The following is a 20,779-nucleotide window of genomic DNA, read 5'->3' on the forward strand; positions in this document are numbered from 1 at the left end:
TCATTTCGTTGGACTCCAACGTTGGAAACTTCAGCGTCGTACTTTGCAACGTTGGAGTCCAATGAGAAATAACGTAAAAAAGCCTCCAATAATTCCAGCAATTCTTCAATTTCGTTGCCTGCCGAATTTTCAATTCTTAGTTTTTCAAGCTGCACCCCGATACTTCGTGGAATAAAAAATTGGCGAATTACAAACGTTTTTGCAACGTCGGAAATTTCAGCGTCGTTGGTACATAACATAGCGAATATTTCTATGTAGTTTTTAGGAGGAAAGATGAGCACGCGTGAAAGGGCGCAGCGGCTGCGTTGGATCGAGGAATAATCGATACAACGGGGGAATAATAAAAACGCGGAAATTCAAAGTTACGCCAAAGATAGAGGTGGCGACGAGCGCGCGCGCGCCTTCGCGGTATAAGAGCCATGCGGTCTCGCATAGGAGCCACCGAATCGAAATTACCTCGCCTTGACACACCTTGAAACTCGCAACTATACACGATAATCCCCACGAGTGACCTCTTTCGCGTTATTTTCTGTTTTGATGCCTCCGAACGATTCTTTCGTTCTCCAAATAAACCTGGAGACTCGGGAAGCGAGGCAAGAGAGCGACCGCGATTGTGGTTTTGGTTCTCGGCGGCTCCTGAGAAAGAGAGAAAATCGGGGATCGAGATATACGATGAAATAATATGAAAACGATACAACGACGCAGCGCCCACGGCGAGGACACAAATAAGAGACTGTAATTAAGAGTTGGACGCAAGGCCGATTCATCCGAAAACTAGAAAAAAAATTGGCCGTCTTTCTCGCTCGCGGAAATCGCTGCATGGCCGACCGGTCACCCAACCGAGTGCAGGCTGCGCCCCCGAGGCTCTTCTGTCGACTTTTCAATTTTTTTTGACTCCCAGCGTCTTCGGGATTCCTCATACCTTAATCGAGCTCCGGAGCACCTGCGCTTACATTATTCAAGTAATTTATTCGAACCGTACTATTCGACGGATGCGCGAAACTAGATTGACGCCGCGAGGAGACGAAAAAAATGATTTTCCACTCATTTCGGGATCATCGTTTACGACTTCGATGGACAAAGCTCTCGATGATCGATCAACGGATCAGGAATAACTCGACTGAGGTGCTCCTCCGACTCGCTGTTCGCACGGAGCCACCCCTTGGGAAGCTCGAACGCTAAAAATCATGGGGAAAAAACGGCGCCCCTTCGACGGGGAATGCTTCTGTCCGAGGTACCGAGGGCGGGGATGGTCATGCCTTTCCTGTTTTTATTAAACTCTCCATTCAAAGCTATTGGCCAATTCGCGCATCGCTCGAGCTTATCAAAAGTCGAAGCGAATGTTACGAAAATTTCGAGAATTTTACAAGTCGAGTTCAAACGATTCAACGATATTCGATGAAATATCTGTGACGAGATTAGACTTGAACCCGGTTTCAAAATATATTGCAAATGGAATTGGATCGCAGGTAAAAAGACGAGGCGTAACAGCACGGGAAGAGAGAGAGAGAGAGAGTGGTAGAGTGGATAAAATAACGTTGGTTGAGCGTAAAGGGACGTAAACTATACAAGCATCCACGTATCTCGTACGTATGCGTATTTTTGTGCGCGCGCGCGCGCGCGCACAAAGACACACGGAGAAAGGACGACGTGTGACTGTGGTGCGTATTGATCGGGATAAGCGCGATGGAAAGCGGGCACCTAGCGAAGAGGTACCGGCTCTGCTCGTGCGCTCTCTTTCTCTTTGCGCGCGCGCATACACACACACGCACGCACACGGGCTCGCTGCACATAAATATGTTGAACGCTGTAGGACGGTTCTCTTCGCGAGGAGAGTGGGAGTACGATTCCGCCGATATCTCGGAACATATAGGGCAGGTGGGGGGAATTAGCGCGCGCATGCGGCAGAAGCGCGCACAGTAGAAAAAAGAAAAAATAAAAAGGAGTGAAAAAACGGCCGCTAGCATGAAGCGGAGTCAGGTATTTCGAGTAAATGTTCAAATCACGGCTCTTCGTTGGTAATTTAGTTTGTAAATATTTCTGTCCGGGTCACTCGCCAAGGGAGAAACATCGATAATAATGTACGCTTGAAAATGAAAATGATGTATTCTCACTCACCGATCTCCGACGACGTGGAATCCTTTCGCGTTTTTTTTCTGCTTGTTGACAAGTTCCGAACGAAATATAAAACACGCTCGCCAAACTTTAGCTCTCTCGCTCGATTCGACTGTTACGGATGAAAATATTGAAAGGAAAATGAAAAGATGGAATAGAAGAATCGAGGAACGAGGCACGAAAAAAAGTTGAAAGGGAAAAAACAAACAAACAACAACGCACGGGCAACGAAAGCAATTCGCGGCTCTCGCGAAATACGAAAATTCACGCGATTAACGTAAACTTGTCGAATTTAATTCTCTCGTAATCCTCGTTCTGCCCCACTCTCCGGCCGCAGTGCCCCCTGGTTTGCTGGTAATCCTCGATAATCCGGATTCTTATTTCTTCAACGATCGTCCCTCCTTCGATTCGTTTGTTTTCTCTTCTTTTCAAGCTACATAAATAGTAGCGCGGACCTTTTTGTTTTATTCTTCGCACCAACACGTTCGATCGGGGCCCGTCCGCACTGCGAGCTCTTTTTTTATCTATGCACGTAGAGAGATATAGAAACATACGAAACGCGTATGTTATTCGTCCACTCCGAACGGGAACGTTATGCCTTTTATTTTCGTTTTTTTTTTTTTTCAACACAAAAAGAGAGAAAAAATATTCAACACGCGTGGCGAAAAGCCCGAGAGCGCGTTTCGTCGCCGCGGCGACAGTTCGTTACGAGGCGGCGAGAAAAAAAAAGCGTTAAAGGACACGAGAACACCCGACAAGAAGATGACCCTGGACTGTTGGGTGTTTCGTTATTCAGTTGTTTTGTCAAGCGTTGATTATTCGAGGACACACTGATTTTTCCTCACTCGGTCAATTTACCCGGCAGTCACAAATGGCGCACACAAGCCAGGAGGGCAACCGGCCGCTACTTTTTCTCGCTCGCTTTCTCTTTATCTATCCATCCGTGTTGTACTCTTCCGCCTTATCGCACTCGCTCGCCGCACACTGTCGCACAATATTCCGCTCACTCTCTTTATCTCATTCGCTCGGTCCTTTGAACGAAAAAAAAAAAAAAACAACGGCGCGAACAAACGGGGGACGACGTAGCCCAAAAGTGTTAAAAATCGCGATCACCGCCACGAGCCCGGACCGCGCTCTCCCTCTAGCCTCTTGCACACTCTCCTCATCGAGAATAGGTAGCCAGATACCCCGCGCCGGAGAGTCAAGAGTGTGCCAGTGCTTGCTCTCCGCCTGCTGCCTGCTGGTGGTGCCCGCCCGGACGAACCGAACCAACGCGGGAGTGGGGGCAACGGCGTGATCCGTGATCGTTCGCTCCCTCTCTTTCTCCTTCTTCGACCTTTCCCTCCTCTTTGCCGCTTTCTCTCGCTCCGCTCTCATCCAAGATGGCGCCCCCGTCATCGCTCTTGTTCCTCGAGTCTGCGTCGAGCGCACTGCGTGCAGCGCCCTTCGCTGCCCTGCTCGCTTCGTCTTATGGCAGCTGGGAGCATCCAGCTATTTGGCACGATCGGGCCAGCGCTAGCGCTGGGCCCCGTCCCGGGGTGATAGTGATTCGACTTTCTCCGATTTTAACTCTTTCTTCTTTTTTTTATCCTTCAAATTGAATCGTTAGTGACGCGTTCGACGGCGGCAACTCACTTGCGCAAACGTGTATAACCTTAGAAAAAAAAAAAATCCCAAGCCGCGTCGGTCGCAAAATTCCCAACTATACTGTACCGGCAAGTCGCTTCGAAACTGCGATAAACTACGTGAAATCATTTGCGAGCTACGAATGTATGAGTAAACGACCGCTAATTTCTCGTCGCAACGGTGATCATACATTACTCTCGACGAGTTAACTCTGAACGAATTAAGAATCGCTGACCCCTTAACCTGCGCGCGGCTTATTTGCACGGATTGTTTTGAACATTCTGAATAACGGTGACGACGATGACGCATACGCAATTTCTTCGAAGACAACGATGCGATTCGATACCGGTGTGTACGAATCGAATTCTCTACAAATAACTTACCGCGCCAATCATGATGCGAAAATTTGGTGGTTCTTGGCGCGACACACAAAACACGTTTCGAATATTAAAATCGACACGAAAATATCGTCTTCTCGTTATGTTCGTCGCTTCATTTTTGTCGTTGAAGCTGGTCCATCCCCTGAATGTGGATAACCTCATTATTGATTTTGAGTATCCAAGGGGCGATGGCGGGTTTTAAAAGTATTTCAATCGTCTTTAGGCAAAGAACAGTTGTTGTTTCAGCGAAGGATCGTATAAAAACTTATTTCCCCTCGAGACATTGTTATTTATAAAATACCGCAACTTTCTTTTATTTTCCATATATATAATATTCTCTACACCCTTGAGGCATTTTTTCATGAGCGAAAATACATCGGTTCGCTAGACTGTAGCTTTTAACTGACGAATAACAAAGTTTCGGAGATTAAGAAATCAATTGATTATCCGATTTTGTTGAATGAATGGAAGAAAAGAAGAAACCTTTGACAGGGCGTACTCTCGGGCAACAGAATTTTCAATCTCCGATGATGCGCGTCATCAGCAATTTCGGACACGGGCGCGAGCGCGCATGGTGTTGGAGCATAGCATCGTTTTTTTAATTTTCGAGCATGAAGGCTCATCTAAGAATATTTACGAGTTTCTAAATGCCGTGACGGAGGTAGCGAAGTATCAACGCGCGTCATCGATTCCCATCGAAATCACGAAAATTTTTCATTAATCTTTTCCATCGAGGTTTCCTTCGTACAATCGTTCAGGCGTATTCGGACCTCTGATGGTGAGAAGCTCACTGGTATTCCCAAATGTAATCGGTTTGTTTTGGTGTTAGATCTTAGATGTTAGACCTTCGCGTGCTCATTTTTCCAACGTAAATCGTATCGGACGAAGAAACCAAGTTATAATAAATCGGACTAAAAGATAAATGGTTTAATTATTTTCGAGATGAAGGGAAGAACAAGCTGAAATGAAGTGTCAATCCATTAGCGAGCGCGTTAATGGCAAAATAATAAATTCACGCAATTTCTCTTATTGCACGCGTGTAATAGTCAGATCTTGGATCAGTACTTCAACAGAGAAAAAAAAACATTTTTTTATACAAATATTGCAATGTCGAGTGATCAATTTACAGCGACATATTGTTAAAAGTTTTAGAGTAAAACGATCATTTCAATTATTTTACAAGAAAATTTTTGAAAAACACATGAAAAACAAATTTCGTGAGAAACAAATCAATAAATAGTAATTTTTCTATAACGAATATATATATATATATGTATATATATACTGCGAACAAATATTAGTAACCTTTTTTGCGTTCCGTTAAAAAAGTATCTCTGAAGGATTTCTCATTCGAATTGTGATCCGAATTTGTTTTGTAGGTTATTCTTTTATGTTTAAAACTTTCGGGAGCTCAGACCAGAGCAATCCGAGAGTGGATCGGTTAAGATTCTTTTCCCGTATCTCCGAGTAATCTCATTCTCTCTCTCTCTCTCTCGCTCTCTCTCTCTCTCTCTCTCTCGTCATATTTTCTCATTCTCCCCTGATTTTTTATACATTTAGCGGCTTAAAATAATGTCTACAATAGAGCGTTGTCGTGGATGGCGCGGCGTCGATATTTCTCAATAACTTTTCCTCGCTTTCCGGTAACTTGTCCAAAGTCGTAATGTACTCTCGATCGAAAACACCTTGAAAAATGAAAAATGAATGACAACTGTTTCGTGCATACTCGCATAGAGCCTCTTTTAGTGTATTTTATGTATAGCGGGTGATTAGACTGAAGATTATTTGAAGGGTGAATAGAAACTCACCCTGATCGATGTTGCTTCTTCCCAAAACAGTGAAAGCTAAAAACAATATGTCACGATAAATGGAAAACGGTGCTGACTGCTCCGTTGTCTCGCAGTTGCTTCTCTCTAAGGCCACTCTTTTTATTGGTTCAGCAAGTACGTTATGACGAACATCGGTAATTATACTTTGCATCAGTCTGAAAAACAGAAAAGAAAAATAAAGGAGGTAGTTTCTCAAGACAATATTTCGATAGCGAGTTGAGTAATTTGCGATTTTAATTGTCATACGTTCTGTCATCATTGTTGTTTTGTTTCCATTGGAGATACATCGGTAAACGATCCATGTGGAGTTTCTCGTTGTCCCACATCGTTCTAACCCCGACTAATCCGGCATTGGCGTGAAATTCCTTGTCCTCGCAGTCGTTCAGCCAAAGCTCAGGCAAATGGCTCGTTAGATTGATCCTTTCGAAGTACCATATCAAATTCCAATAAACGATCGGATGTTCCAGGATAAATCTGTGCTTCGTTAAACAAGCATCTCCTTCCTGACTCAATACATTTTCCAATTCTTTCCGTAGGACGAGAGGGTTCAAGTACGGCACGGTTATAGGCTCAGGCAATTCCTTCGGTTCGTCCAACAGTTCGAGCAACGCACCGGTCAGAGGATCGTTGATTCTTTCTCCATCTTCGCATCTTAAATAACCAACGACCAAACATCGTTTATTTTGACAAGATACCTGCTATTGTTCGTATCATAATTTCAATTTCAAAGAGAATCATTGTTTTCACCATTTTTACCATGCATATCACGCCGGGGATCAATCTAAAACCCTTTCTTTCGACGTTCGTCGGAATAAAAGAAACTGGATGATTAAGAAAAGAAAAAAAATCGATTCTTTCTAATATTCCTGATTAAAATTTGAATCTATAACAAATATATCTTTCATACTGTACTCAATACGCGTGGTGTTGGCAACATTGGCAATATTACACGAACGAACGAGTATTTCGAGCTATTCTATCGTCGAAGAAAGACGAATACATCGATTTTTTCCAACCGGTTTTCCTCATTCAACAATCTCACCATGCTCCAACAGCTACTCGAGTAGAAAAAAAAAAGTTTGCGCATTTTTTTCAGTAGCTTGCCGCTACAAACGCGACGCTCCATATACGGAGCTGCGCAGTGTTATTGCGCAGTGGAATTTTATGAGAAAAGGATGTTTCCTCAGGAGAGAAAAAGTCATGAACGAACAATCATATGTTCATATGTTTCCTCGTTACTGTTTTTTCACAAAGCATATATGACTTTTTGCACGGGGAGACGCGCACGTCGTGAAAAGCTTGAATAAAGTGGTCGTTCTGTTCCGTCTCACCTGTAATCAAAGATCGTAATGGTCAGAAGTGGAACGGTTGCTTTGTCGCAAAATTGACAAACTGTGTTCAAATTAGAATCCTCGGGTTGCCAACCAGCCATTATTTCCTCGTCATAAAGGATTGCGGCGCAATGGTGACATCTACTCGCGCTAGATAGAACAAGCTCGATCGCCAAACGTTCGTCTAAATCGCGAGACCCTTTGGGATACATGCAATCTGCGAGCTCGTAGAGCGAACCTAATCCCTCGATACCAGAATCACCTAAATATCAAAATCAAATAAAACTTGTTCTATTGAGTTACAGATGTGGAAGAATGACATTCGTTTTTTTCTACGATTGCCCAACGACAAGAGTCAGATTCGATAAGCATCGTGGTGCGGATCCGGAACAATTATGCATTTCAGCGATTGGAACGATTATTTATTTTTGCGCCGTTTGCAAGTTTTTCATTCTCCGCCATTGCGCATGGTTCGAGTATACGCAAGCAATGAGAAATATTCACTTCGCTCTTCCGTGCGGTCGAAATAAAAATGTTATTCTTCCATTTCTGAGGTTGCATTTTTTAAAAATGTTTTCTACACAGCTTTTAAATCGTACGATCAATATTACATATTATACGAATTTCTATGCGAATTGGATAAACTATGTGCATGTAACACACAAGTAGTTACGGGAGAATTGTAAAGAAAGAGAAATGAAGGAACGAATAATATCGAGTGGACTCACCGGAGACTCTGGCGGACATTTCATTGCGGTCCTGCTGGGAGCCATCTGTCAAAGAGTCGAGGGATTCGTGAGAAACTCCGTAGGCTAATCTCTGTTCACGCTCCTTCATTTTGACCGGCGTACCAGTAGCCGAGATTGCTTCTTTGATTTCATCGAATTTTTTCACAACTGTCGTCGCCGCAGATTTCAGACTGTTCAAGCCACCGAGAATAATTTCGTTTGATTTTTTTCCCGTCAGACTCGAGGGACTGGAAAATTGTTTGTATTGTTTTCTTTTTTCATTGCTGGATTGAGAACGAAAAACCGCAATAGGCGCACGAGAGAGAGAGAGAGAGAGAGAGAGAGAGAGAGAGAAAGGAAGAAGACAAAAATCATTCTACGATGTTGGAAAAATTCAAGCGATTCATCATTAAAAAGTTTTGTCCAAACATTATTTACGTACCTCATGTAGTTGGAAAGGCTAAGTGACTCGATAAATTGGTTCGGTGTACCTGTGTCCTTGTGCTTCACAAACGCCAGTCCTCCGGTCGAGTAACGTCTGAGTTTAGATGCAAAATAAATTCCATGCAAGCGATACGGTACAAACGTAAGAATCAAACGAGCAAACAAAACGAGATACAAGTTAATTAAAAATCGATTGAATCTACGTTACTTTCTACAACTACGACGACACCACTCGTACGATGAGACAGAAAAAACAAACGCACGAGAAAGATGCAGAGTTATTCGCTTCTTTTTATTTTCTTGTATGCTGCCTCGACTGGTTTCCTGCTTCTCGTTTTACATCTAGCGCGTGATTATCGTAAATCTTTATTGCTTGAGAATGAAAGTACGATTGCGGTTGATAAAAACGCGAGCACGTAAAGGAGATGGAAGGGGAGCTACGAAAGAACGGACGAGAAAGAAAAAAGACGCAAAGACGATGCACACACGGAAAACCATTCGGTGTGTAGCGACGTTTGAAAATGCTTCAAATGACGGAGCAAACGTGTTAAACGTATGTCAAGAAAATCATGATGCCTCGCTAATAATAATAATATTGAGTCAAAAAAGGGGCAAAGGCTTCATACAAATGTGACGGAAGAAGCTTGGCTAAATATTATTGGAAGATGCTCACCCGAAACCATCGAGTCTAGAAATGCGTAAGAATCATTTTTTTTTATTATCCACAAACAACATGGCATTTGTTGAAAGAGGAGGCAATTATTTAAAAATAAAAATTTGGTTATGCGAAAGGTATATTTCAAATATTACTACCGTCAAATTCAATGGGTACTGTAACAGTTAGGCACAAAAGTGCATACGAACGAGAAACGAAAGAAGAATAGGATATCTTCGGACAAGAAGTAATAGTACGAGGGAAAGAGCACGGTTAAAATTGAGACGATTGGGATAAAAAAGGATGAAAAGATGCTTACCCAAAACTCAATTTGAGGCTAGATCCCAGGCTCGATAAGCTAGACGTGACGCTATCTTTATTTTGCGCCCAGAGGCTGCCAATTTCCAGTCTCTCTTTTTCTCTCTCCTCATCGATCTGTTGGGCGACCGAGTGCGGCATTGTTTCGCTTCGTTGCAACTGTCCGCTCATTCCTCCGCCTGTCTCATCGACCGCCTGATGAAAGGTCGCGCTTCGTGGCAAGGGATTGCTGCTGGACGGAAGAAAAGAGAAAAAAGAGGAAAGGTATTAACGGACCTCGAAATAGTGCTGAAAATAAACTATTCTATCTTAAACCCAATCCAATATTTCAATCCAAGTTAATAGAAATACTGAAAATTTCACATTCTTCTTGAACCAAGACTTTAGGTCAGCGTGAATACCTCCGAAACAACAAAGGTCCTCCTGCTCTCTCAGCTGCAACGGCATTGTTAATGACGGTAAGCGTACTCGTGGAGCAATTCGAGTCGTTCTCTTCCGAAGGTGATACGATCGGCGTTTCGTCGTTCATCAATGCCCCGAGCGGATCGTTTTCTGTGACCGGCGTTCTTACCGGACTCTTCACCGGTGATTCTGCGTGACTCGGTAGTCTGGGTCAGTCCATTTTATAAATTAATGTACAATGCGAAACGACGAATAGCGCATTTGAATCAGAGTAATAGTTACAGTTGGTGACAAAATTTCATCAAATAAGCCGAACAAAAAAAAATATTTTTAAAACCGTTTTTATTACCTCGTTTCCGATGTCGATCTGTCAAGAATTTCTGATTGGGTCGAGCACAGTATTCCCTGATCCTTTACGATACTATTCTGACGAAGAAACTTTGGTTTCATATCTAGGAGGCTGAATCCTGGTAGATCCGGTACTGAACTACCTGCGAGGACTGATACAAAAGCACATGTGTAAAATTTCCATTTTTACAGATGGATTCCCAACATCAAGCAGAATATACGTTTTACGTATATTACATTAACGAAAATGCGTTACACAGGTTCGATAAATCTTCTGTATCTAAAAACTTTCATTGAATTGCGCGGTGACTGATAGAAGGTTACAAATGGCGTGGAATGATGGAAATAAGTGTGCTCACGATCGCTGTGAAGTGCCTCGGTATCTTGAGAGTGCGTACTGTCGAGGCTTGACCTCGAAACCGCGTGTTCCATCATACCCTCGTTTTTGGAGCCATCGACACTCAAAACATCGGGATTCGAACTCATGCGTCTACGCGCACTTTTTTTCCCAGCTCTTTTGAATAGTGCAGCACCGAGGATCACGTTTCTCAATTTGTTCCACATCAGTTGGCTCGAATTAGTCATGTCGGACGGCCACGTTGCCTCGAGAACCGCCTGCCGAATAAAAATTATTTTTACCACTCGTTTCTCGATTATTACAATTCTATTTCTTCGCGTTCGCAAACGCGATGAGTTCACACTGAAAGATATACTCTAGAGTTTTAGTAATTCCTTTTTGCAGTAGCAATAGCAACGAGTGAACTCGAGAAGTTTACCTTGTTGTAAAAACCATAAGTCAACGCGTTCGGTTGTACGCCGCTTCGTTTCATATGAAAGAGTAATTTAACGGCCAGAACCGGCTGGCCGTAGACACCGCAAAGTTGCATCATGGCCCGATAGCAAACCTCTTCCATCGGATCCAGGCGTAACTTTTGCATTTTTACAAGTAACTCGTAGGCTTGGTGAAGTATTGATACCGCTTGATTCGATACTTGTAGCATGGCCGGCAAATGAAGGAACCATAGACTGTAACATGTGCCCAGTAGACATCTGCCCCATCTTGCAGGATGAGCAGCCTGACATATAACATAGAATTATTCACGCAATTTTATTAATAAAATAGGTACGAATTAATTATTTGTCAGATTGGATTTTAGCTATCAAAGAGTACGCATGATCTCGAAGGATAATAATTTAAAAAAAAAAAAATGATTGACATAGTGAAGGAATCGTACCTGTTTACGAGCCATTCGCTGCGCAACTTTGATTTCGTGTTTTGTTCGGCGAGCCATAGGACTCCCAGGTATGATACCAAAGGCACTTAAGGCAGGATTTTTGACGCCAAGATTTTTCTGCACTCTCATAAGGGCAGGATCCAATTTGAAAGTATTGTAAACAACGGGTGATTGATTGAGGCCAGCTTCCGGCGGAGGGATAAATACTGTACGCTCGCTGTGCTGTGACTCGTCGAGTTCCAAGAACGTCACTGCTCATCAACGGATAAAAACAAATTTGAAACAAAAAGCAGTTCATAGAAAATGGTTTTTTTCAATACCCGAGGCGTATGTTTCAGCGATCGCGATGTTTTTTTTTCTACCGACAATATCAATGAGTATTTTTACTCGTCATCGGTATTCGTTAAAACACTAATCTCTCATGATTTTGCAATATATATTGTTTATGAATTCAACTCCGTTGTACCATTTTCTTCTTCAACGCGCTCCGTGCATTCGTCGAAAAATGCCAAACCCGCCATGTCCATGTCCGAAACGAAGCTTCTCTCTTCGATGAATCTAATGTAACAAAAAAAATCTTGATTGCACAGTTTTATCTTTCTTTTGTCGTTTGACAATATATTCTATCAACTTTGATGAATTATTGTGTATTAGGGAATTTGAAATCGTTGTACCTGATAAACATCTGTGTTCTTACAAGCATACTGTAAAACTTGGCGTGAGCTTTGTCCCGACTCCGTAAAAAAGCCTGTATATTAAACAAACTTGTCGGATCGGTTGAACCGACGGTGGGTGCTTTAGTGATGGGGAGTAAAAAACTTCGGTAACCCTTCAGTATCATGGCTGTGAATCTTAAAAATGTGTCCTGAATTTCCAGCTCCATCGCTTGTTCCTTGCGCTTCTGTCGAAACTCTTTGTCCACACTGAAATCTTGGTCGCTCTTTTCTGTATAATTTATCACAAAATCATTATTATTTACTTCACTATTTTATCTGTTCATATAACGTTTTTTCGATATTCGGTGGATTAAATTTCTATGGAAGACGGGTTGAACGTCGCTATTGTATGGATCGAAGTAACAGTTTATCAGCATCGAATCACCTTTGTGCGCCGTGTGATTCTTTCCCATTGAGCTCAGCTTCGAATACAAAATTTCCAACCAGCTCTTCAGCATTCTCGCTGCCTTCTTTGGCAATAGTTTGACCGTAAGGTATTTCCTGTCATCACAAATGGCTATGTTGTTTGTATCCAAATTAACGCAATTTACGTCAGACGGTGGATCATACAAGTCGAAGAAGCGTGAATCAACCCCGATGAGAAATGGTAGTGGAGCGTGTAAAACCTGTTTGAAACATTAAGCATTAACAATCAACATCCGAAAGGGGGATATATTGTTTCAACGAATGTGACATTCGTCGAAAATCTACGTAACAACATATCAAATGACGAGAATGAAACATATGCCGATACGTACCTCAGCCAAGCCCAATGGGCACAGCGGTATGTAAGGACACTGCCATTTGAATGGAAATAAAATCATGGCAATAGCCTCGCTCACGGAGGTCAACACATCGGGTCTCAAAGAGTGTACCAATATTTTTTGTTCCGTCAGTATCAATAAAAGTATAAGAAGGCAATTATCCGGGCCAAGATTGCTCAATAATTGACGAAAACTTGCCCCCGATCGTGGCAACGCTAAATCCTCCGGTTGGGTCAATATCAATCGATGATGAGCGCTCAGTTGAACGAGTATTCTAGGCCTTTGGGGACTCGGGAATGGTATGTCACAAAGAAAATACGAGATGTACTTTTCGATAGGTACATTCTGTGGCTTCCCATTCACCATACTGTGAAGATAAACGAGAAACTTCTCGAACGTATCGAAAAACGGCCAGTGAGATAGTATACATATGGATTTACTAATGTTCAACGACTGTGTTTCCGGATCGGTATATTGCAATTTTTCTAATTGCGCAAAATTCAACTTTTTCAGTATACCAAATTTTTTGAACGGCTTCATCTTCACTTGAGGTTTGTTCACTGATATTTCCGTACCTTCGTCTGAAACATTTGATTCATCTGTTGATAACAATTTATTCGAATAACGAGTAATAAATCGATCGATCGAATAATCTTCATTCCTGCACTTTCTTGTTCAAAGGCGAAACAAAGAAAAGAGGATCGAACGAGTAATAACGAGAGCTGCGAATTTACCGTTATCGATGTTGTACTCAGCTTTTTCCACATTATCGAGATAACTATTGCAATTTTGTGTATTGGGATCGGGCAAAACTTCCTCGTAAAAGGTAATTGCCGAGCCGTAAATTTTCTGTGCGGCATCAGCGACGGTCAATACGAATGTTGAGAACACAGGTTTCGGTTTGCAAGCAACTTTTGGCCAGCATTCAATGGTCGCGCCCATCGGTAAACAAAACATACCGACCGAATTTGGAAAAATAAAAGTATTGTAATCGGTCATTGGATATTTGTACAATATCGTTGGTTTGAACGATATGAGGTTTGCTCGATTCATTGATTTTTTGTAACACAGGAAAACATCGCTGCCAAGCATTCCTTTGTTGAGATTTTTGTATATCGTACAAAATGCGTGAGGCGTTGTTTCACCCTTGTTTGGTAGAATGACGCATACGTCTGTCACCACCAACGAATTGCATGGCATCTTTGGACTTGCTCGTCTATAAGTCACATAAATTCTCGATGTAGAATTGTTCACATTCGCAACATGACCATTGGGTGTTTCCAGTATCATTTCTGCATCTTGCATTATACGCTCTTTTCCGTCATAAATTACACCTGTAATTCAGAGCAATTTTTTATATATTTAAAAGTTTGTTACTCCTGCATTTAGAATGAAATTCCTACGTCGATCTTTGAAATTTTGTTCTATTCTCGGTGTTGATAGCCTCATACTTTTCAAAATTGACTAGGAAAGAGCCTGGCTCACAGAGGAGAAATAGAGATAAAAAATTTGTTACCTATATCGACCAAAGGTGGTTTATCCCTTCCACGTCGATAGCACAAATAACATTCGTTGGTTCTGAGACTACCGTGATTCAGATCTGCAGGAAAGCCCGAAACAGTGTATTCCAGTAGGGTAAAACCTTCGGGACACTGTTCACCAAGAGCCGGGAAGATAACGGCGAGATCGGTGATAGGAGCCTGCATATTCGTGTCTTTAAGATGAGTACCTTCTTGGCACCAATCTTCCAACTTTTCCGACTCATCCTCGTTCGACTGAAATTCGTTGTCCTGGCCAGGCAGACCGGCCACAACAAAATAATCTGCGACTCTTCGTTCATCCATTTCAGTCCGTCAAGATTGATAAAAGCCGATAAGCTCAAGGCCCTATCCTTGAAAAATATTCATAATTAAAATCCTGTCGAGCTATTTGGGAGAATGACAGATTCTCCGAAGAACTACCGACTGAGTAATTTGTTGACACTTCTAATATGTTTCAAATAGCATACAACGTTTTGTTCTCAAAACCTTTCCAGTGGTTGGCTCTAAAGAATGGGAAAAATCATACTCCCGGGAGTAACGAATGACGTTGAGGTACGTCGAGGTTGTACGGTCTTTTGGAGAGGCAATGTATTTTCATAACAATAATTACCGTTACCGTCATTGTTCATTTTGCATTGAAGTATCATGAGAATCAGACGATTCAAGAATTGTTGTTCTTTTATACTCGTGACCGCGACGCCAATATTTGCGACAAATTGACGAACGACGAGAAGACAATCAACACAAGTGACATGTATTTCCGGCGACAATGAGCGAGCAAGTGATAGGACAATTGATAACCCGAGACTCTACAGACTCCCTTGATTCCGTTAGGAAAGAAGAAAAAGAGGATACAAAAATGAGAAAAAAAGGTCAACGAGAAAGAGGGGCGGAGGGGAAGAGAGAGAGAGACCAACTCACAATACCTCGTGGTTTGTAGTTGATTCAACGCGCAACCATCACCGAATATATATAAATAGGCCGATCAAAATTTTCATCAACGGTGCAGAAACGTACAAAACAACAACGTCGCAGAGATGAACAAGCAGAGCAACTCTGAGCAATAGAGCTCAAGAGTTTCCCCTGATGAGTGGCGTTTTTTCAAAGCGGTCAATACACGAACTATCGCTTATGTGCGATTTCGCGTACTCGGCCGGGGGAGCTGCAGCAGCGAACCGCCCCCGTGCCGCAAGAAACACCGTGAGCAGCCTCTGTGAACTTACCGAATTTACGATCGACTAGTTTCGAATTTCTGACTTTTTTATATGTAAATAATTTATTATCCAAGCTCTTTTGTTAAATGAGCACATTTCGCTCGGTTTTTTTTCGGATTTCTCAATCAAAGTAATTTCTGACTGACAATCAGCACTCACAAGGGCGATTGTCGGTCATACGACGAATGAAAAAGCAGACGTCAGTCGGCCAAGTTCACGGAGATGCTACAATCTACAATTTCGCTATTGTTGCTGTTCCGGCTTTACTATACAGCAAAAGGTTGCTCATTGATACGTTGCTCCAAAATATTGGTTACCATCGGTAACATTAATTCAAGAGTATAAAAAGAAGACTTGCCGTCAAATCGGTATAAACGAAGCATTATTACCGAGTCTAATGACTGTGCAACGAAAAAATACATAACGAATCTCGGTGACGATATTTTGAAGAAATGGTTCGGAGCGGTGAAAAGTAAGGAAATGTTTGTTTACTCAAAATCAAAGGTTATGTTTTCAAAAGGGAATAAAAGGATAAAAATCATTGAGATTCCATTATCGCGCTAGCACATCGTTTATAAGGGTACGTTCCGATTTTATGTTATATTTAATCATTTCTTTAGGGAGAGACATCACAGAAGGAGATCAAGGTCACGATCTCGTTCTCGTTCGGGAACACCCGAAAAAAAGCGTAGACGTTCTCGTAGCAGAGAACGCGAACGTGAAAGAGAAAAAACTCGCCATAGGGAACGAAGGAGTAGATCGAGAGAAAGGGAACGTCCTGAGAGAAGGGAGAGAACTGAAAGGCACGCCGAAAGAGAGAGAAAAAGGTTTGCGACTTTGTTTACATTTTACAATGTTACAGAGGAGATTGAGAGTACTTTTTTTTTTATTCGAAATTTGTTTATGCAAATCATATATTTTTTATTCTAATGATAATGTATGAAGTCAACCATAGTGAATAATCACGAGTACCAATCATTTGCAGAGGGGACAGTAAAGAAAAAAGAGTACCTGGATCTAAATCCTCACGGTCTACCAAGGAAAGAGCAAACCGATCGAGATCAAGAGAGCGCAAAGAGAACAAAGAAAAGGGTGAGGAAGAGTTACCATTTGATCATACGAAATTGGACAAGGAAGCGGAGCAGAAGAGACTAGAGCTTGAGACTCAGAAGCGTAGGGAACGGATTGAAAGGTGGCGGGCGGAGAGGAAAAAAAAAGAGCTTGAGGCAACAAAAAAAGATGGCAAAGCTTCGATTCTAGCAAATTTACAATTGCCCATGAAAAAATGGTCACTGGAGGATGACAGTGACGAGGAAACACCGGTCGTCCCAACTGTAGGAGTCGTCAAGGAAATCAAGGAAGAAGAGAGCGAGACCAAGAACGAAATCGAGGATGTCAAGGACGAGGTTGAAGAAGTTAAAATTGTCGAGGATGAGGACGAAGTTGATCCTTTGGACGCTTTCATGGCAGAGGTAATGAAAAAAAAAAAAAAAATCATTCACGTTGAACTAATAAATTCTTTGTGAGACTTTTCATTCAATGCACGGAATGAAAATTCATCCCGATGGGAAAGTAATCGTTCGACGCTGTCATTAAAAATAGGTCCAAGAAGAAGTACGAAAGGTGAACAAGGTCGACAACAAAGGTACGAAATCGGCGAACAACGGTACGGCGATTAGTGGAGCGAATCAAACGGGTGGTGTGACTATCGTCACCGGCGTTGCGAAGAAAAAGGTACAGAAACAAAAGGGTGAATTGATAGAACAAAATCAAGACGGGCTTGAGTATTCGAGCGAGGAAGAAGGTGAGAACCTTCACGAGACTGCGGCTGGTATAGCTAACAAACAAAAACGTGAGTTGGCCAAAGTCGATCATACCACGACGGAATATCAATCGTTCAGGAAATCATTTTATGTCGAAGTACCGGAAATAGGTAAGAATATCCACAAAATTACCATTCGTAGGACAATGAAGATTTTATGAAATTTCGAACTTTCGAAGGTTTGCCAAAGTCTCAATATCATCCTTGTTAAGCTATTGATCAATGTTACAGCTCGTATGACGCCGGAAGAGGTCGATATCTATAAAGAAGAGCTCGAGGGGATCAGAGTCAAGGGTAAAGGGTGTCCAAAACCAATTAAATCTTGGGCTCAATGCGGCGTGACGAAAAAAGAACTCGAAGTGTTGAAAAAATTGGGTTACGAAAAGCCGACGCCTATACAGTGTCAAGCGATACCGGCGATAATGTCCGGTAGAGATTTGATCGGTATAGCCAAAACCGGGAGTGGCAAAACATTAGCATTTTTGTTACCGATGTTTCGTCACATACTCGATCAGAGCCCATTGGTCGACGGAGACGGTCCAATAGCGTTGATAATGACGCCTACGCGTGAGCTTTGTATGCAGATCGGTAGGGATTCGAAAAAGTTTACAAAATCTTTGGGATTGTCGCACGTTTGCGTTTACGGTGGTACCGGGATATCCGAACAAATAGCCGAACTGAAACGTGGCGCCGAAATAATCGTGTGCACACCGGGAAGAATGATCGACATGCTGGCAGCGAACAGCGGCCGAGTAACGAATCTTCGTCGAGTAACATACGTAGTTTTGGACGAAGCCGATCGCATGTTTGACATGGGTTTCGAGCCTCAGGTGATGAGAATAATGGAGAACGTACGACCGGATCGTCAGACAGTGTTGTTTAGCGCAACATTCCCGCGTCAAATGGAAGCACTCGCACGAAGGATCCTCACGAGACCGGTGGAGGTTCAAGTCGGTGGTCGTTCGGTCGTTTGCAAAGAGGTTGAGCAGCACGTAGTTGTCCTCGAGGAGGATCAGAAGTTCTACAAATTATTGGAAATTCTCGGTCATTATCAGGACAAAGGATCGACGATAATATTCGTTGATAAACAGGAGAACGCCGATACGCTTCTGAAAGACTTGATGAAAGCTTCGTACTCGTGCATGTCTCTGCACGGTGGAATCGATCAGTGCGATCGAGATTCTACGATGATAGATTTCAAAGCCGGTCGAACGAAAATCCTCGTTGCTACGTCAGTCGCAGCGAGAGGGCTCGACGTTAAGCAACTCGTTCTTGTCGTAAATTACGACTGCCCCAATCATTACGAGGATTACGTTCATCGCTGCGGTAGAACCGGACGCGCTGGTAACAAAGGATACGCGTATACTTTCATAACGCCCGAACAAGAACGTTATTCCGGGGACATACTCCGGGCTCACGAGTTGGCCGGCGTTGTCGTGCCCGAGCCGTTGAGGCAGCTTTGGGAAGGTTACAAAGCTCGCCAGGCAGCCGACGGCAAAAAAGTACACACGGGTGGTGGATTTTCTGGTAAAGGTTTCAAATTCGATGAATCCGAAGCTGCCCTTGCCAACGAGAAAAAGAAATTCCAAAAAGCTGCGCTCGGCCTTCAAGACTCCGATGACGAGGACATCGAGAACGATATCGATCAACAGATCGAAAGCATGCTCGCACCGAAAAGAACCGTCCGCGAAATCGCGAGACCCTCGGCGACCGGGAACTTGAGTACCGCTGCCACCACCGCCGCTACTACCGTTCCCGGTCAACCGGTCGCTAGCGCCACTGATAAACTCGAATTGGCTCGTAGATTGGCTTCTAAAATAAATATTGCGAAAAATTTGGGCGCCGAGGCTAAAGGCGCTACGCAACAGGCTGCCGAGGCTATTCTCAAGGGCGCTGGCCCTACTAATCTTATTACGGTAATAGCCTCATCATTATTCTCGACAAACTTTGAAAAGCTGCCAATGGAATTCCCTCATTCGGTACTCATTGCTGCTAATCAAATTTTACAATATTTTTTTTTGCTTCCTTCGCTCAAGAGGGGAAACGCATCAAAAATGTCCGCTTCAATTGCTAAATTTGAGCGATCTCGGTTTTTTCGATCCTCTCTAAAACGTGAATTTCATTCTTCAATCCATGCTTATACGAGCTTTTGAATCAAACTCATACTTTTGCGATTGCCTATTTCTGCTAGCCGTATTCTACCATATTGCAAGATTTAACAGGCTTTATTCGATCGGGCTCGTCGAACTAAACGATAACGTTGAAAAAAGTAGCAGCTAAAATTCGTGATTTTCACTACTATCACCAAATATATACCAACAGTACTGACATTCTTCATTCGTTGCTCCCAATCCCAGGAAGCAAAGAAAGCGATTGTGACCTAAAAATAATTCGTTAATCCACATTTCAATCGTTTGCAGGCGAAAACGGTAGCTGAGCAACTGGCAGCGAAGTTGAATACGAAATTGAATTATCAGCCGAGAGAGGAAGATCTTGTCGAGGGTGAGGGTGAAGCGGGCGAGCAAACGTTCAGAAAGTACGAGGAAGAATTGGAAATAAACGATTTCCCGCAGCAAGCAAGATGGCGAGTTACGAGCAAAGAAGCGCTCGCTCAGATCTCGGAATATTCGGAGGCTGGATTAACCGTTCGAGGAACTTACATAGCAACGGGTAAAACGCCACCGGAAGGCGAGAGAAAATTGTACCTCGCTATCGAATCGACCAGTGAATTGGCAGTCAGTAAAGCGAAGGCCGAAGTCTCGAGACTTATAAAAGAGGAACTTATCAAATTACAAGCGTCGGGCACACACGCCGGTTCACGTGCGCGCTACAAAGTTTTGTAAAAATCATCATCTGCATAATTGAAAGTCAAGAAGCGAAATGACGCTCTTCTTTTCATGTATACTAATAATAAGGATTCTTCTTCTATTTTATCATCGTCCATTTTTGCGTTGTTGTCTTTTCGGTTATCGAAATGTGGACCACGTTATCTGCGTTTTTATTACACAAGTGACAAAAAAAAAAAACAGTTTGCACGATGCCAAACGTGTTTTTTTCATTCTCGTCGACACCTTTTTATGAAATTAGGTGATAAGAAATGGGCTGCTCACGGTCTTCGGGAGGCGATTCAAAGCTATTTTACCCCCGCTATAAAATCCCGAGTAGCCAGAAATATTCTGCAAGTAAGGCTTTTTTGAGCCCAAACATTATCCAAATTGTTTGTGTATTCGCTACAGTTTCGCAAGCTCTGCCATGTTAATTTTGATCGATTGCAAAACAGTGAGGAAAAATATTAAGTTCGCAAATTGATC

At 42.7% G+C, this 20,779-nt stretch overlaps 3 protein-coding genes across 25 annotated transcripts in view; 1 reads left to right on the forward strand and 2 right to left on the reverse strand.

The window, feature by feature from the left end:
• Window positions 1–3,350, reverse strand: part of PMCA (plasma membrane calcium-transporting ATPase 3) — a 100,070-nt gene extending 96,720 nt beyond the window's left edge. For 4 of the 11 annotated variants that reach the window (XR_006261696.1, XR_006261697.1, XM_043424904.1 and 1 more), the window contains exon 1: window positions 2,119–3,349. The gene's annotated coding sequence lies outside the window, so the exon portion shown is untranslated. Of the gene's footprint in view, window positions 1–2,118 lie in introns of all 11 variants that reach the window. The other 7 variants (XM_043424901.1, XM_043424902.1, XM_043424905.1 and 4 more) reach the window with 3 other exon arrangements.
• Window positions 3,351–4,407: 1,057 nt separating this feature from the next.
• Crag (DENN domain-containing protein Crag) lies at window positions 4,408–15,525 on the reverse strand. 12 transcript variants are annotated; one of them, XM_043424886.1, is made up of 19 exons: window positions 15,359–15,525; window positions 14,408–14,782; window positions 13,626–14,225; window positions 12,886–13,472; window positions 12,513–12,753; window positions 12,086–12,356; window positions 11,878–11,969; window positions 11,412–11,662; window positions 10,953–11,252; window positions 10,536–10,791; window positions 10,178–10,328; window positions 9,828–10,034; window positions 9,428–9,658; window positions 8,452–8,547; window positions 8,010–8,200; window positions 7,282–7,543; window positions 6,197–6,601; window positions 5,930–6,105; window positions 4,408–5,806 (listed from the first exon to the last, which is right to left on the reverse strand). In XM_043424886.1, exons 2-19 carry the CDS (start codon window positions 14,733–14,735, stop codon window positions 5,670–5,672), a joined length of 4,782 nt encoding a protein of 1,593 aa, XP_043280821.1. In that variant the 5' UTR covers window positions 14,736–14,782; window positions 15,359–15,525; the 3' UTR covers window positions 4,408–5,669. The 12 variants fall into 12 exon arrangements, with proteins under 12 accessions (XP_043280821.1, XP_043280826.1, XP_043280823.1 ...); XM_043424891.1 differs by lacking the exon at window positions 8,452–8,547 and adding an exon at window positions 9,127–9,141; XM_043424888.1 differs by lacking the exon at window positions 8,452–8,547 and adding an exon at window positions 9,127–9,141 and having other exon boundaries at window positions 8,010–8,257.
• Window positions 15,526–15,896: 371 nt separating this feature from the next.
• Prp5 (pre-mRNA processing factor 5) lies at window positions 15,897–20,401 on the forward strand. Of its 2 annotated transcripts, none has more exons than XM_043424906.1 (6): window positions 15,897–16,118; window positions 16,267–16,473; window positions 16,632–17,118; window positions 17,249–17,579; window positions 17,700–19,447; window positions 19,889–20,401. In XM_043424906.1, the coding sequence occupies exons 1-6, from the start codon at window positions 16,099–16,101 to the stop codon at window positions 20,309–20,311; spliced, it is 3,216 nt and encodes a 1,071-aa protein (XP_043280841.1). In that variant the 5' UTR covers window positions 15,897–16,098; the 3' UTR covers window positions 20,312–20,401. The 2 variants fall into 2 exon arrangements, with proteins under 2 accessions (XP_043280841.1, XP_043280842.1); XM_043424907.1 differs by having other exon boundaries at window positions 17,700–19,384.
• Window positions 20,402–20,779: the final 378 nt, after the last annotated feature.

This window comes from Venturia canescens, chromosome 7 (genome assembly GCF_019457755.1).
Source record: "Venturia canescens isolate UGA chromosome 7, ASM1945775v1, whole genome shotgun sequence".
Classification (NCBI taxonomy): Eukaryota; Metazoa; Arthropoda; class Insecta; order Hymenoptera; family Ichneumonidae; genus Venturia; species Venturia canescens.

Coding starts and splice junctions, on each gene's coding strand:
- Crag (XM_043424881.1), bottom strand. CDS start 14,735: ATGGATGAACGAAGAGTCGCAGATTATTTTGTTGTGGCCGGTCTGCCT. Junction 11,663..11,877: donor GCGCGTTGAAGAAGAAAATG/GTACAACGGAGT, acceptor GTTGATGAGCAG/TGACGTTCTTGGAACTCGAC. Junction 6,602..7,281: donor ATTACGATCTTTGATTACAG/GTGAGACGGAAC, acceptor TGGTTATTTAAG/ATGCGAAGATGGAGAAAGAA.
- Prp5 (XM_043424906.1), top strand. CDS start 16,099: ATGGTTCGGAGCGGTGAAAA. Junction 17,580..17,699: donor TGTCGAAGTACCGGAAATAG/GTAAGAATATCC, acceptor TCAATGTTACAG/CTCGTATGACGCCGGAAGAG. Junction 19,448..19,888: donor CAATGGAATTCCCTCATTCG/GTACTCATTGCT, acceptor AATCGTTTGCAG/GCGAAAACGGTAGCTGAGCA.